Raw genomic sequence first — 17395 nt, 5'->3', positions numbered from 1 at the left:
TGAACGAACACGCACATATGGTTGTTCAAGAAAAAAGTTACAGGGGAATCAATTCTGTGCCCCTCGAAGAATCTTTAAATTTTTCTTTTTGTCAGTAGCTTTTCTGCACATTCTACTTGGCTGTACATACACGCATTCCTCTCTCGAGTTCACTGTGCTATTTACTTCAAAATCACTGAACGTCTTGTATTGAATCGGGCACAGTAGCCCACATCCAACAACTTAATCACTCGACATTAACTATTTGCCCGCAAATTCAGATATAGACCAAATTCAAACATCTACAATTTCAGAAATACCAACACATCTAAATTAAGAGAGCACAAAATAAGTTTGCCATACCGATGGTCAAAACACGTGTTTAACATCAAAAATGGCTATTCAAACCAATCAAAACCGTACAATACAATTGTGTGTTTGAGAAAGCGCAGCTATGGCTTACTTGTTTAACCCCGAAATCACCCCCACCCCCAAATAAACTTGATGAATAAAACTATCTATCATAGTGCGTACATTACAAATCACTACTTTCTCATACAGTAATTCTGGTATACTTCAGAGCAAAATTCTGTGACATTCATTTAACTACTTAATCACTATGTTACTATGACACATGGCTTGACATAATCTGAAATTTGTTTCTTAGTTATCGGGTAATCAATTCTTTGGTTATAAATTGACCTCAACTTGGGTCAATCAGCCGCTTCTACGAAACTTCATTCTATCATTATGGCCATACAATAGCAATACTGCAGTTTATTTGTTCTTGACTTTATGATCAAATTAAGCGTTCATTCAAGTTATCAGTATCAGCATTGCGAAACAGTTACGAGAAAATTTAAGTTTCATAGTAGATAGAACCTGTGGATCGCAAGCAATCGCGAATTAATTATTTTAATTCCCAGGTTCTAATCATTGTCCTTCAGAAACGTGGCTAAAATTACATAGCAGAAAACTTCAATTAATTTTTGCACAAGAGTTAACACTTTCAGTTGCTTAAAACAACCTCTAAAACTTCAATCACTTAATTTGCTTCAACTTAAAAAGAACTCAGCTGAGAAAAATAACTTCTAATTCAAAAGTCACTACTTTTAACGCTTTAAATGAAATCGGACATCGAGTTCCAACACAACTACGGGGAAACCATCTCCTCTTCCATGGAAATGTTGAGCAGCGGATTCGCAGGAGACACAATTCCAATTTCAGAAGTCAAGGGACGTCTAGATGCAGAAGTCATACTTACATTCTTAAGGTACGAAAACAAAGCACTAAATTTTCGGACGAAAAAATTAAATCATGTATTGCTGATACGGCATACTCATAACAGACAGTGATTCTTAAATATCCTTTTTACTCTTTGAACACATTCTAACACATCAGCCATAATATTCAAACATTTTATTTTAGGATTAGTGTTTTGGCAAGATAGCGCCCAGAAAAAAGAATTGTGAGTTCTTTGCGATTTATATTTAGAAAACAACATTTTTAAAGCGCATTTGAGATGGAGGGCCTGTATTTTATTAGTGTAAATAGTAACTTTTCAATATTAACACCCAGTACAACGTAAAAGATTTTAATAGAAATCGCAAACAGAAATAATCTACTAATATTGGATGAGCTACTTTCAAACGACAGGAGGTGCGGGAAGTGTCAAGGTTTATTTTAGCCTCTCTCAACCCATTTCGTGTCACTAAGTAGTAAATTTCCAATGGACTTCAGCTGTTTCAAACTCCGAATGAGAGCAACCTTGATCACACACAAATCGAGACTTCAAGTGTGAAAACGTCACTCGAAATTCAAATTGGTCAAAATAAAATTTGTATAAGACAAACAGAACCCTAAAATTGACATAAACCACGTTTGAGAGCAATTAGCATTCCAAAAGTAGACGCAAGTGGATTGCTTGAAAAGAAATCTCTCAATGAATAACAGTCACCAATTATTGACTTTTCGAGTGACCTATCAATTAAAAACTACTCAACTTCTCAAATACTAAACTACTCAAATACGAATATAAACCGCCTAAAGTCGGACAAATTGCTCTCGAACAAAAGTCGGGGAAACTTAATTCACAGGCGCTGCAGCTCAGATAGTTTTTTATGGGTGTGAGTTTCAAACCCGCATCATCCGCAGTTCTGGACTAAAGAATTAGCCACTCGGCCATCAGTCCCCTGTGCATGCTTATTTTACAATCACTTTTTATTTCAGCAAGACTTAATTTCTGAATCAGACAAGTTTAGGCCACCCAAAAATCAAGCGTGAAAAACTCAATCGAAAGAATCTTTCAGAACAAAAGAGCAAAAATGGCCAAACGAAAATTTCGCATGATGAAAGACACACATGTATCGCCTCAATAATTGCCTAAAACTTCGTTTAAGAGCAATTAATCAGCTTTTGATCTCATCACTTACCACGGTCCTGGGTGCATAATCGTAAAAACGGAGGTTATCATCACAAAACAAAATCCGAAAAACTGATGAAAGTAAAGGTTGTCACATGTTCCTTGAATTGAGTTCAATACCCGCAAATTGAAGAAATTGAAAAATAAGAGACAACGCGAAGATTTATAATAAATGTTTTGAATCTAAAAAACCATGGACCAGTAAATTTCATCGTTCTTTTTCTAGGATGAGTTCTAGGAAATAATAATGTAAAAGTAAACATTGATACAAAATTAAAGAATACGAGTACTTGAAGTTGAATACATTTTGAGACATTAGAAAACACGAATGAAGGAATTTTATGCCCATGGCAGAAATAAATGACGTCACAAATGCAAGTACCTATAGAAACTGGAGAAATGGTTTTAAAAATATGCTCTTTTGAATCATATTAACGTCTGAAAAACATGAAAAATTATGACGAAAAATCCACCAAAAACATTTAGATATCTTCAAACGATGAGAAGGGTATATCTTGATCAGATTTCTTTCCGCTTCGAGAAATTTAAAAACAAAATTTTCTTGATTGTAGTCCTGGAAAAAATTTAATAAAATCAGATTAAAATCAAACTTTCTTGGCTCGTTAAGAAAGAAAAAGTTAGCGCAGAAAAAGTTGTTCCAGCTTGATTGTCGCTGCAGTACGAACTTAAGATAGTGACTGGATATATTAAAATATATTATAAAATAATGAGCCATGTAATTATATGTAAACTAATCTGCGTTAAATATTAAGGAGTGCGACCGGAAAGAATACGAGGTATTTTCATAAACAACTTGATAACCTTAATTGGCATATAAGACTAATGAAAATCTTCGGTTGACAAAAAGAAACAACTAACGGACGTCAAATGAAATGCTCTCAAATGATAAGCCGGGTGGAGGATTATAGCTTCTTTTTGAAGCTAAACAGACACAATTTTAAACTGTAATAAGAGCTCATTATAGATTATAATGAATATAGTGACTTAAATTAGAACGAAACCAATAGTTCCTTTGGCTTTTGCAAGTAAACTGCAAGCAATTGACACAGCAGCTTAAAATTGAATGCAAGCAATTTATAGCAAACAAGAGAAATTAGGGACGTAGAAATCAATTAAAAAATAAAAACGTCCACAAAAATATTTTTTAAATAACAACAGACAGACGAAGAAAATGTAGCAAAAAATTTCATCGATTTACATATTCTGATTTTTCGCCATATTTTGTTTTGACTTTATTGGTAGAACACATTTTACGAAATGATTTTACACAAAGGATTAAAACAGCAACAAGCGGATCCCAGTGCTTACATTCATCTTTGAAAAGCGAGACAATCGTCAGAGAACTTTGTTGGTCTATGATCTCCCAGCGATGAAAATTCGTTTAGAAAATCAGTCGAGTGTTTGGAAAAGCAAATGCTAACGACAAAATAGATTTAATCGATGTAAAGTGACCCCAGAAATCGATAAAAATTTTGGGTCTTTCCCATCATAGCCCCCCCCCCCCCCCAGCTAAGTGGGCATGTAACCTACAGCCCCCCAGATGAAAATTCACAACCACCTCTTTAACACAAAATCGGAAATCGATGTAGGCGAGCCACTGAAATTAATAACCACTTCTTTAACACAAAATCAGAAATCATTGTAGGCGAGCCGCCGGATGATGACATGGGCTTGCCCATTATAATTGATTTTAGTTGACTTCTCATAACCGCATTTCAGCTGCTACAGAGATAATACGAAATGGCTCCTATGAACTTAATGAAAATTGTAGAAACCTGCAAAAATAAATGGGAAACAATAGCGCTCTTTCAAGAGTATGATATAATCCCTCAAGTGAAGCATTGCCCTAACGGGCATGAGATGCTGTTAAGCAGCCCTGACGACCAACTAGCGCGACGGGATAGATGGCGATGCAAAATCAGGGGATGCCGAGTGGATTACCGTATCAGAACTGGAACATGGTTGGCTGGATCTCGAATGGGACTTGACAAAATCTTATTGTTCATATACGCATGGAGCACTGATGTTGCAACAATCAACTAGTGCAAAAACCAGCTGGGAATGTCCAAGAATACCGCTGTGGATTTCAACATGTACATGAGGGAGGTTTGCACATGGCTGATGATAGACAATTCGGAAAAAATTGGTGGAAAAGATTGCATCGTTGAGATAGATGAAAGTCTCTTCTCCAAACGTAAATCAAACAGGGGCCGGGCCAAGTGTACCCACAAGTTTGGGTTTTTGGAGGAATATGTCGTGAGACAAAGAAAGCTTTCGTTGTAAAAGTTGAAAATCGGAATTGACACACTTATGAAGTGCATTGAAAACTATGTTGAGCCTGGGTCAACGATAATTTCGGATTTATGGTCTGCATATAAAGTTCTCGACAAGCATCCCTCATACAGTCATCAAACCGTAAACAATTCTGAAAACTTTGTGGATGCGACGACAGGCGCACACACGAATAGCGTTGAGTCAATGTGGAGGGATGCAAAATCAAAAAACAAAAAAATGCATGGGACTAATAGGGATATGATTGATTCGTATCTTGCGGACGGAGTTCCTGTTCAGAAAGCATGTTTCTCGAAAAAACCTGGACCCGTTCCATTAAATAATGACGGCGATTGGAAAATTCCAGCATTCGATACTGGAACAAAACAAAAACTTGTAACCAACAATTGTAAGCATAAATGATGAATTTAATTGTATGCTATAACTTGATTTTTGGGGGGCTATAATTTTCTGAGGGGGCTATAATGGGAAAGACCCAAAATTTTGAATTTCCTATTTAACTTTTTGTTTGGCACAAGTCTGTAAATAATAGGGTTCTCTACAACAAAGCCACCATTAAGTTTCATTCGCAGTTCGTAGTTTCAAAAGTTCTGAAGTTTGAAATCGAATAGTTCGTTAATTGCAATTTAAAACACAAAAAAACACAAAGATCACGACTGTCATCATTTCAGCTACCAGCGAGAGACTTATGGTCCCATGAACAACGTGGAGAAAGGTGTCTATGCCCATGCTATGAGACAGCTGGCTGAGCTGAGAGACAAGCCCAATATACTCAGCAACTGTTTGCTAAATGTCATCATTCCAGGTCTACTATCCCATTTCAACCACGAAAATCCCCCCATCTAAATATTATGAACATAACCCACTAATATGGGACCAAATGCACTCAAACGACCGGCAGGAAGGGGGTCGATTAAATTGCGCTGTTTTATACTGTGAACGAGTTTAAAACGGAAAGCTCAAGAAGCCAGGTAAAAAGTTATTTAAGTGTTGTGATGAAAGAAAATGGGCAGACGAAAATTCCGTCGCACGAAAAATTACTTTAAGAAAAAATGACAGGACAGGAGTATTGCCAGAAGCATTATTTGAGAGCAAAATGAAAACCAATAAAAAATAAATCCAGATAAATCTGATAAATCGAGAGAGTGTGATTGATATATAAACAGATAACATTGATCAAAAGATTTTGAAATTTAAAGACTAGATTTTGACTATTGCAGGCGATCGTACAGTGTACACACACAGTTTTCAGACAGGCAATGGAGAGAACCAGTTTACAATCTCAGCCAATCAGAAGGGAGAACCAACTGACATGAGTCAGACACACAAGTCACCCAGCGAACAAAGGTATGTTAAGTAAAAATATATAACCAACCAGTGCCACAACCCAATATAGTTCAGAAGATCAAAGACTGAAACTTTAAGACATCACCTAATCTGATTGCTAACTCATTTACGTTTTAACCGTCCACGCCCATTTTAATTGACTTGGCACTTTTTATTTTGCAACTTTAACTTATGGATACGAGTTAATCTTATATTATGGTTGATTATGGTTTCGGCTGTTATCAACTTGACAGCCATATTATATCTAAAAAACCGCTCCCAGAAATTGTTTTAAAAAAATCTAACATACTGTATTACAATGACTCGGACTTGCACTAAATAGCGCACGAGTATAATTGACACTAGAATAATCAAACAGTTTTCCAAAAAAGATTTATTTTTATATTCAAAAAGAATATATGATCAACCTACTTGCCTTATAAGGTCATACTGAAAATGTTCTAGCAACCGGATTTTGCAACATATAGCACAGTACATCCATAGAAAAACAAAAAAATTCATACAAATTGCTTTCCAACAAACACCATAGCCAAATTACTAGCATGTGATGTACATGTTAACACACTAGACCGTGGTTCGAGTCCTCTTAGCATTAAATATTTGTCTTAATTACTGTTGGCAGTACCGTAGTAGAAATTTCTCCAAAAGATTGATTAAAAGTTTAAAAAAAATAGCCCATTAGCAAAATTATATCTTGCAGAGCTCTGGGCAAGCGACTTTTCCCAGCTTTGATCATCTTCATAATTGCAACTATGGCCTCCCTCGTAATCACTGGAATCACATTCCACCTCAAGAGCAGCCCAGTCACGGCCAGATTGGACGGAGTATTACACGCCAGAATGGCACTGGCTAGTCCAGCACACGACCCATACGCCGACCCACAATGCGACTACTTTCCCAAAGGAAAATTGTACTAACTCAGAAGGAGCCACAAATTGCTAATCAGTGCTAAACGACTGTCATCATAAACTGTTTATACTTATAAATTGTCAACAGATTTTTAGATCAGTATTGCGAATTGATTTTTTTTCTGAACTTATTCCCTCGAATAAAAACAGAGCCTCTCTAAATATGAGTTCAATTTCGGAACATCAACAAATTTTTCCAACATTTCATGTAGTTTTCATTTACCAGACAGACCATTTGACAGATCTGATTAAAATACGAATTGATTCAAACCCACTTTCATAAATTTCCAACGTTTATTCTGCTCGAAGTTTCACCGAGAAATTTCAGACGAATTGATCTCAAACAACAAGCGGGGACTCAATTCTTTCGTAGCCAGCTGAGGGGATGGAAGGCTAGCGGAGCGCGAGATAGTCAAAGGGCCTCACATAATGTTACTATAGTTTATTATAGACCACAAAATAAATTTTTGCAACAATATCATTTCGGAGCTCTTTATTTGACTACTAGTAGTAAACAGCTGGAAATTTTGAATGAGCGCAAATGAGAACAAGCGCAATGGGATCAATTTTGAAAAAAAAAACGACTGACGTCGCGCGAATTGCTCTCAAATGACCAATGAGAGGTTGGCTGGAGCTGGGATGCTAGCACTAGTGGGGTGATCGGAATGGGGGAGAGAGAGGGGTCAAGCGAAGGCGAGAGGAAGGATTGGGAGGGCGCGACGAGAGGGGGTCCAAATCGCCAGAAGGAGGTTGGACGGGGGGGTGTTGAGGGGGGAGTCATTTTTTTAAGATTAAGAACAGCTCTTCACTCAATGAAATTGTCTCCTCGAAACAGTTTCGGAGAATACCTAAAGACTAGTAAGGCACAAGGCTCTAAGAGCTGCTCAGCCACTTGAAGCTCTCCGGGCGTCACCTGTTCATTCCGTTTATGAGGAGGAACAGTTAGTTAAAAGGGCCATATGACTAATATAACTGCATGGGACTAATATAATTGCTGAACTTTGTTTGAGAGTAAGGAATCCAGCGAAAATCAATTGTGAAGAATTGTGTCGAAAGGGGAAATAGTTCACGCAAAAATTAAACCAAAAGACACATTTGACTAGAACAACTGCTTCAAATAACGTTCGACAAAATTGAAAAGTATAGCGCACTTATACAAATTAGCCCGATCAGATTCATTAGTGGGTCATATCCTTTCTGGTGATCGGGCATAATTTCAATGGTTTGACAAAAAAATTGAACTTGAAGTACAATACGATTTGCATGACATGTTAAATAATCCCTGTATTACGTGCATGACTAAAAAAATTAAACGCAATTACTAAAAATCAAGACCTCACTAAATTTAGACCGTACATCTTTGCTGTTGAAATATGGCAAAAATGGCCTATAGTTAGCAAATTAGATAAAGGTTGAAACATTTAGAGCCAAAAATGCATCAATTTTGTTAATTTTCAAATTCGATGACTCCTCGGGAGAAAAATTCCATACTTTCAATCAATTTTGTTACGCTAAAATCCATTTAATTAAACCTTACAAATATACTTCTCAGCTAAAATTGAGTTGACAAAAACCAGTTGGGCATATGATACATCCCTCCACCCACTAAATTTTCGAAATATGACCAGTTCACAAAAAAACTTTCAGACCTGGTAACTCCCAGAAGACGATAAGCCTACAACTCTGTTGGTATAAAAGTTTGTGGGAAACATTTCATTAATGACAACGGACTCTCTCATGTCTAACAATGTCACGAAATAAAACATTCAAATCATGATATACATCATCCATCGTTCCTTCAGCACTAAATTAGAATAGGAGATTGATTATATATACATATAATAAAGGTCGCATATAAATTATCAGCAAAATCGATCAATTCAAATATAATTTCTGGACAAAAGCACAAGAAAATAGGATTCGCTATCTTGAGGCATTTCAAGTTCATTCCAGGGTTTTCAAACTGGCATCCGAAAACAAATGGGCACCTTCAACGTGAAACAACTTCTTTATCCACAAAAAAAAATCAAAGCGGGTTGATTTATTCACGTCAATCTAAAGTCGTGTAATGATGGGTAATACAAAAAACGTAGATTAAACATATAAACTTGGCGTTTTGTCGAAAAATTGCGCATTTAACATTTTATTATCACCCTCCGTAAACTTCTCGTAATCGAGTACAGCTAGGCGTATCCATTTTTTCAGCTTTCTCCAACAACTTCGCATCTCGGAAATATCTGGCTCTTAACTTTGTATTTTCTTTATTCTGTCTTTCCTGATAACACTTTTGCTGAACCAGATTAATGTAGTCGTTTTCCACTTCGCGTTCCAGTTGCTTTATACTTGATTTGAAGGTTTGAGAGAAATCTGGCTTGACGTAAAACTTCACTTTGAGATTTGTGGTTTGTCGTTCGATTATGTAAGGCGACTCCCTGTATAGGTTGTAGACGGGCTCAGAGGCGAAAAATGCTGAGAGGGCAGACATTAGGAACAGGATGAGAACTGGGGCTAAAACACAAATTCAAGATGTTCCGTGTCTTTAACTAATATACCCATAGAATATCCGCATAGAACATCTTTAATTACCACACACTACTGAATATTTGTCGAGACCTCATCTCGTGCTTTAAAAAATAATGCAATTTAATTATTATTCAGGGCATCATGTTTGGACTGTAAAAACATACCCAACAAATTTTGCAGATTTCTGGCAGTAAAATTTTGCATGTGCAACGTGAGATTCAGAAAAGGATACATTACATAATTCTTTTAAAAAAATGACGAAAAATTAAACTTGAAATAAGACGCACGAAACTCATCAACAGCATAAGCGAAAGCAAAAGTAACCACTGTCAACTTCAAAAAGAATTGAAATATCGGGTTAAATTTTTCTGCTCGCATCACATTGATTACAATTTTATCAGACATGAAATTATTAATACATTCAATTCAATGATTTGCTGCCAATGAACGTAAAGATCACATTCAACGCTTACTGACATAAATATTTCTTTTCTTCGTGACTACTACAATTTTCGGTGTGAAAAGAAACAAGGATGCTCGGTTCCGATCTCACTCCTCCTAATTTTTGGCTCAATTGTGGCCCAAATGAAGCGGATGTATAATTCTTAACTTTTAAATTATTGAAGAGTAGTTCGTGCTTTGTAATTTAAAACTGATGGATTCTCAAATGAAGACAGACGTCTGCGTGATATTAGTTACAGTGAGCTTATATTGTTTTATTTCAAAAGAATGCCAAAAACTTGAACAAAGTAAAACCTTTGATTCAAATCTGATACATTGTTTTTTATTAAATAAACCTTTTTGAGTATTAAACCAAAAGAACAGACTCTAAACAGATAAGCTTTCCTAATTTCAAATCAAATTAAAAACATTAATGTCTCTCAAATAAACCAATCTCTATTGGTTCGCTTAAATGCAGTCTCAATTAGATTTTGCATTCCCAATTAAGAATTATCAAGTGAGCGCAGAAGTCAATCATTGAGACAAATCAACAATGCTCAAAATAAATTTCATACAGGTACAAGAAGGCCTCAAGCGCAAAAACTTAGTAGCCGAGCGGTAGACGCCACAAAAAGTACCCCATTTTACTTCTCGGCGCGTCGAAAAAGTGGTCAAAAAAACAACCATCTACCACCAACGAATTGCTCTCAAAAGACAAACGAGAGGTTCAATTTGGTTGTAGCTAGCTTAGGCACAGAGAAGGTAGCCTCAGGTCAATAATAAAAGCGCTATGGGTAGGGAATGTCTTCTCAAGCGTGCCTCAACAGCTTCAACAAACCGCACCCTTAGAGCTCAGAAAATCCATGAGTGAGCGAATCAGAGATTTATTAAGTTGGGGGTTTCTGAGTTTCTCCTTTTTGAAGACTGAAAGTCGAGTTAGATCGCTGACAAAAGTTTGACAAGGCTCAAGTTAAATGTCAAAACGGTCGAGAAAAATTTTAGCTCAATAACTTTGTTCGCGAGGAATTAGAGTAGAAAACAAATTTATATATATATATATATATATATATATATATATATATATATATAAGGACAGGGCATGATTTACAATCCAAAAACCTAAATAGTCTAGAGAATTCACAATAAACATTTATTTCACTATAAACATTTATAACGTAAATAAAAACAGACTTTGATAGTCAAAACAAACTAAACGACTAACGTCAGATGAACTGCTCTCGGACGACAGGCGGGAGGCAATTTACTTTAGGGGAATAGCTCTGCTTATGGGTGCAAAAACTCAGTCCTCATAAGGGTTCGAACCCAAGACCGCCAGGATATCAGACAGACATTTAAATCACTAAGCTACAATGGTTTGAGAATCAACCGGTAACAACCGCTTTTATATTAGCAACAAACTTCATTTCGGAAAGAGAGCAATTGAAATCACCCATAATGAAGAAGTGAAGTGAAGAAGTTACTCAAGAAGTAAAAAAATATTCAGGCCCATACATTCCGGATAGTAGACAATAAGAGAACGAATATGAAAAAATAACATCTTTTTCTTCGAAACGCAGTGTGTGTGAAAAATACAAAACAAACTACAACGTGTTGAATAATACCTCGCAAAAAGTTCGTAGAAAACATACACCACCTCTGTTCAGAACCAATGAGACAGAGTAGCTAAAGGGCCGAAAAAGACAATTGGTCAATATCAAATAGTTTTCGAAAATTAGTGGCCTCAAAGTTAACGAAACACGTAAATATATATAAAAACCTTGCCCATTTCCTTGTACTTAATAATAGAAGCTATCCACTATTTTTTCTATTTCCACCAATCAACCATTTGACAAAGTTAACAAAGTGGCAATACAATTTTAAAAAAGTAGAAAATTAGTAAAAGTGTTTGAAATTAGGCGATGTAGCATAAGTTGTAAACTGAACAAAATGATATAGAACTTTAGTTAATTGATTATAATTAAGCTTTAATTAAATAGACGATAATTAAAGTTTTTGAACATATCAGTTTACATTCCAATACCAACAACAGGACACCGGACACGAGTTAGGAGTAACAAATAAAATAAAGGCGCAAATACAAAAAAAAATTGGTTCAAGAAATGTTGTTAAGATAATAAGAACTAATAGCTTTTAACTGGATCTGTTACTTCTTGGAAGGCCCATGCGATAAACAATGTCAAACTACAGACAAAAAGAGAAAGTTGGCAAAACTAAAAAGATCATGTGTGTTAAAATTATAACCTACAGGATGGTACCTCTTAAATAGGTTAAAAAATTTGTTCACACAATTGATCTAAAAGCCACAAAAAAAGCAAAGTAACAGAAGCCCTCACAAAAAATTATCGAGCTCCTCAGCGGTAGTAGTCAAGGAAAAGTAGCCTCTTTAACCTCTTGGAGCCTCTTCGTAACACTAATCGAGGCAGAAAAAACCTTAAGTCAAATCGAAAAAAGCCAAACCCATTGAGTTCAATATTGGCCTCTATACCGTTTTAACGGCCTTTCATAGTCATCGAAGTGCAGGGAAACAACCTGAAACATACCCGGCAGATTGCCGGAAATAAGCCGCCGTTGATTCCAATAAGCATGATTGGGATTGAAATAACAGAAGATATTGAAAAAAAAAATTGTACAAAAACATTTTTTTAAGTCCGATTTATTTTGATGGCATTTCGTAGTTGAACATACTTCTGTTTCGTAGAGAGAGGCTACAGGGGCTACTATCAATAACAATAAGCATTAGAGAGAGGTAACTAATACTTACAGGAACGACGTTCAAATAGCGGGCATCTAAAATTGGGCTTTATGGGTTTATCCCGTTTCTATTTCTGACTTCAATTTTTTATACTGACTCTGTTCATTTTGAGTTGCTTTGCTGAGCAACTGATGTTCAAAATCACTATTAGCAGAATGAGAGAAGAGAGAAACTAGCCTAGAGAAGTCAAAAAGATTTCACGCAAAATGTTGAAAAGGCGAGGTAAAGCGAAACATTTTTTTATTCGACGAAGTAAAAAAAAAAATAGGAGCGCTATAATAGCCGGCTGAGAAGATGAGGGCGGCTATTAAAAAGGACACTGTTTTTCGAAAACTAGTGGTATCAAAGTTACAACCAATCACAACGTTATATAAATTACCGCTGCTTGTACGTAAGAAAACAAGGTTACAAAATGAGCAAAACACGCAAATCGACAAATAACAAGCGGCGTCAAAGTTAAAAAAACAATCAATCGCACAAAATTGTCACCCACTTTAATCAGCCAACATCATTTGTTATTTCCACTAAGCCAAACAGCGTAAAAACAACGAGACAATTAAAAAGAAGGGGAAGTTAAAAATGCTTAAAAAACTAGACCATCAGCGTTGACTTTGTCAACATTAGCTGCAAACAAAAAGAGCAGCTGCAAACAAAAAGAGCAGATATGAACCCTGTCATTCATAACACAAAATTACAAGTCGACAAAATGGAGTACAACATAGCTGGCAGATTGGCAGAAAATAACCACAAAAGCTTCGTAGATCCGCAAATTTTTTTGATAAATTATGAGATGTATTTTGATTAAGAGTCTGTTTGAGTTAATGCTGCCTCTATTAGCTACCAGACTACCAGCAATTACCATCAATTAGAGTGACACACATTCACTTGAACTTATCTCATTGAATTAAGGTAAACAAAAGTCAAATTCAGAGAGAGTAAGTCGTTTTGGAGAGCGAGGAAGTCACATGTGACCCAATTCATCACGCGAATGAACAAAGAACTCGCTCCAATGAGAATGAAAATGACACCACGCACGCAATTTAGTTGAAATTGCATGAACCAATGAACAAAAAGCAGATTTGAAGTGATTGACGTCATATGGTCGTAACAAAAAGCTTGACTACAAAAAAACCAAAAGAAGGCCAATAATAGCCTCAGCTATCGTTCTGCGGCTATTAATGAAACATGTGAACAGGTTTTAAGAAAACCGTAGCAGTCAAGTCCTGAAATAAAGTGAAAATTTTTTGAAATACTGGCTGAGCAGCAGCGCACCTCAACATTAAGGACCAAGCGTACAGAAACAAGCTTATCCTGCATAGAAAAATGTCAAATACAAAAAATGAAATTTAGTTAAATATCGATTTTAATAGACAAAACGGCAAAGTTTAACTCCAGAACAATCATCTAGAAAGCACAGTCAAAACAGCCCTCATTTGAGTTTCTAAAGATGCTCTCAGGTCTGTTTTCCTGGCCAATTTGAGACAGGGGGCTAAAAAGGGCGATTTGGTGTCATTTGTCAAAAAAATTAACGATTTTAACATATTTATGCAGTTTTTCAAATTCTTGAATTACCAAAGAAGTGAACAAAATAGAGAAAATCCGCCGAATGTTAACAAAAGTTCAAACCCCAGTAATTCCTCCAAAAAGACGAAATTCTAAAAATCTTTTTAATTATATAATCTAAGCTCCATAGACTTTCTGATTATATCACGCATGTCTTTCTACATCATATATTGGTCGGCCAAAATTGACTGAAGGAAAAAGCAGTTGAGCATGTACTCTCCCAACTAAGTGGGGTTGGAACAAAAATCAATTTAATAGTTCATTTTTTAGCAGCGTGCAATTTTGTCATAAAAATTACTATAAGGTAAAATTTGATTGATCCTATGCTATCCCCAGCAACTATGCCTGTAAACAATATCTAGCACTACTATTATAGTTGATGAAGTAAAACGATACTTTTTTTTAAAAAATCAAGTTTCTAATTTTTTTGAGAAACTAAAACCCAAGGAAAACTAAAACAAGTTATCTCTAAAACCCAAGTTTGAAGCGTGCAAAAAGGTTTGCCGAGGAGACAGTTCCAAAGAAAGGCATCATCTTATTTTGCTCCATTTGAGCCTTTGTGAATTCCGAAGTTACCAGCTTAATTGATTGGCAATGAGAAAAGGGAGGTACCTAGCTGAATCCAGACTGCGTAGTTTGCAGCAGCAGTGTTTTGGTCATCTGCATGTCCATGATGATTGTGGCCAGCATGCCGCCTCGTGTGGTGTCTCTGTCTGTACAGACCCCCTCCTGGGCCAAAAGTGTACACTCGCGTGCCACCACCCATGCCTGAAATTTTATATTGATTTATATTCCGATTGAATCATACGCGCAGTGACCCAAAAAGAAAAATACAGCCTATATTCAAAGCAGACCGAGTGCGAAAATAAATTACCAGTTGCTTTAGTTTTTTTCTCGTTGTGAACGATCAAGTAGATTCCCTAAAAATTTGTTCTCCTCACGTGAATGATCACGGAACTTTATTCATTTTTATCAAGTTCTTCAGACGCATCACATTAATAGATTGTGACATTGAACAGCTTAAATGCATTCTTGCTCAACGCTCAATTAGAACAGACGTAAATTATACAACATATTTCAATTAGAAATAACATTCAAGTGCATCGATCGAAATCCTTTTGCTTCGAAAATGGCACCCCTACCTCCAAAAAACATGTTGAATATATCCTCAGGGTCAAACTCCTGTTCAAAGCCATGATGCATGTCTGAATAACTGGAGTACTGCCGGCTACTCGACATTCTCTGTGGACCTTCGGCTCCATACTGGTCATATCTCCGCCTTTTATCTGGATCGCTTAAGACTCCGTAAGCATTACATATCGTTTTAAAAACTTCTGCCGCTCCTGGTGCTTTGTTCTTGTCTGGATGTAGCTTAAGCGCCAGTTTTCGGTATTTCCGTTTCAATTCTTCAGTGGAGGCTGATTTGGCAACGCCTAACAGGTCGTAGTAATCTTTGCAGTTTTTCAAGCGTTGTACTTCTGCCGCTTGTTCTGAGGTGTAATCACTTGCCGATGTCGCGGCCCCGGATCCAGAAGTTGACGAGGTTGAGGTGGTACTGGATCTCGTGGCATTTGCCGAATCTGAACTGTGATTTGCTTGATGTCTATTACTACTACTGCTGCTACTATTATTACTACTTGAGTGTGAATTGGTGTAACTACTGTTAGATGCGTGGGTGTATGCAGTCCCGTTAGGTGTGGAGTCTGTGTTGGAATGAGGGGACTGCGTTTTGCGGGATGAGAGAGGGGGATCCGCAGCTGTACTGTATGTACCGCCGGTTCCACTGAATCTGTACCTTGTTCCCTCACTCATGCCATCTGAAGAACAACCATAAAATTTGACCGTCCTCCTTTTATAAAAAAATTTTCAAGCTCTTTTACACGAAAGCGCTTTAAGAATTACTGCATAACTTTACATGGTAATGTTGATCAAGTGATGACCATTGCCCTCCATTGATTTTGTAAGACTAATTAATAACAGCTAAAGAGCTTCCAAAACTTAAATCTTATCTTTTTCGTGTTTCAAAAAACTTTATAAAGAATTGAGTGCAAACGAGTCTTAGTTAAATTCACCTGATAAAATAGCTAACACATGATATCAATAGGAAAAGAGGCGGATCGGTAAAGTGAGTTTGCACAATGTCCCAACCTGTGATTTGAAATAAACAAAAAAAAGTTGCCAGTCAAGTTTGTTTTTTTTTTCGCTGTGAATGTGAGAGTAATGAGAACATTTTTTTCTAGATAGAAAAAGAAGGAAAGAAATCTTTCCTTCTTTCCATTGAAAAAAAGATCTATTGTTTTTTTAGAAAACATTACTTTTAAATATCTGTGGTAAATTACAATCAACTTGAAACCCAAATCTCTTTGCTGATTAGATAGAAGCTTAGTTAGTTAAGATAGTTGTTTAGATAGATGTTTGAATAGAACACATGGTGCAAGAAACTGTACATTAAAAGCTTTTCATAAAGTGAATTTAAAAAAGAGCAGCTAAATAATAACCATAGAGAGGCTGACGGCAGCTATTTATCAACATGAAACCCATATCTCTTAGTTCATTCCAAAAATGACTTAATTTAAACTCACAAAATTGACCAATTAGGGTTCAATTGAGACAAAAAACATTACAAGTCCTCGAGAAAAGGAAAAAAACTTTCTTTTTCTTTAAACCTAATTTCTTTTTTATTGTTACTGATAGTTCCATTCAAATTAAAGAACTTAAGTGGCTTCCGCTTGACTAGCAATCTCAGACATCAGAACATTTTAGGTCACACAAAAGTCATCATTATAAACTTCCTTCAAAGAACACAAATAGTAAAAAAAAAATTTCTGCAAACTTTTTACTCAAATTTATTCTTTATATTGTAACCCTGTATATTGTTTCTAGGGGTTTGATTGGCAGTAAGTTCTTAAAAACTATTCATTGGGGGACATAAAAAAACATACCCGGCAGATTGCCGGAAAATAGCCGCCGTTGATTCCCATAACTCTATTGGGATTGAAAGAAAAGAAAATATCAACAAAAATTCATTTTTGTATAAAAACATTTAAAGGACGATTTATTTTGATGTCATTTCGTAATTGAACATACTCCTGTCTCTCAGTGAGAGGCTACAGGGTCTAGTATCAA

General features: G+C 36.1%; 2 protein-coding genes across 2 annotated transcripts; one reads left to right on the top strand and one right to left on the bottom strand.

Annotated features, from left to right (window-relative positions):
- The first annotated feature begins 271 nt into the window (after positions 1-271).
- LOC142338499 (uncharacterized) lies at positions 272-7096 on the top strand. Its single transcript, XM_075388281.1, has 4 exons — positions 272-1252; positions 5386-5519; positions 5935-6061; positions 6762-7096. The coding sequence occupies exons 1-4, from the start codon at positions 1104-1106 to the stop codon at positions 6976-6978; spliced, it is 627 nt and encodes a 208-aa protein (XP_075244396.1). The 5' UTR covers positions 272-1103; the 3' UTR covers positions 6979-7096.
- A 1571-nt stretch (positions 7097-8667) lies between these two features.
- LOC142337741 (dnaJ homolog subfamily B member 12-like) lies at positions 8668-16114 on the bottom strand. The gene is made up of 3 exons (XM_075387220.1): positions 15412-16114; positions 14882-15037; positions 8668-9477 (listed from the first exon to the last, which is right to left on the bottom strand). The coding sequence occupies exons 1-3, from the start codon at positions 16079-16081 to the stop codon at positions 9119-9121; spliced, it is 1185 nt and encodes a 394-aa protein (XP_075243335.1). The 5' UTR covers positions 16082-16114; the 3' UTR covers positions 8668-9118.
- Between the last annotated feature and the right edge of the window lie 1281 nt (positions 16115-17395).

This window comes from Convolutriloba macropyga, chromosome 4 (assembly GCF_964194025.1).
Source record: "Convolutriloba macropyga chromosome 4, txConMacr16.3, whole genome shotgun sequence".
NCBI lineage: Eukaryota > Metazoa > Xenacoelomorpha > Acoela > Convolutidae > Convolutriloba > Convolutriloba macropyga.
The sequence above is the reverse complement of the archived record's forward strand: the minus strand, read 5'-3'. Positions and strand labels throughout refer to the sequence as shown.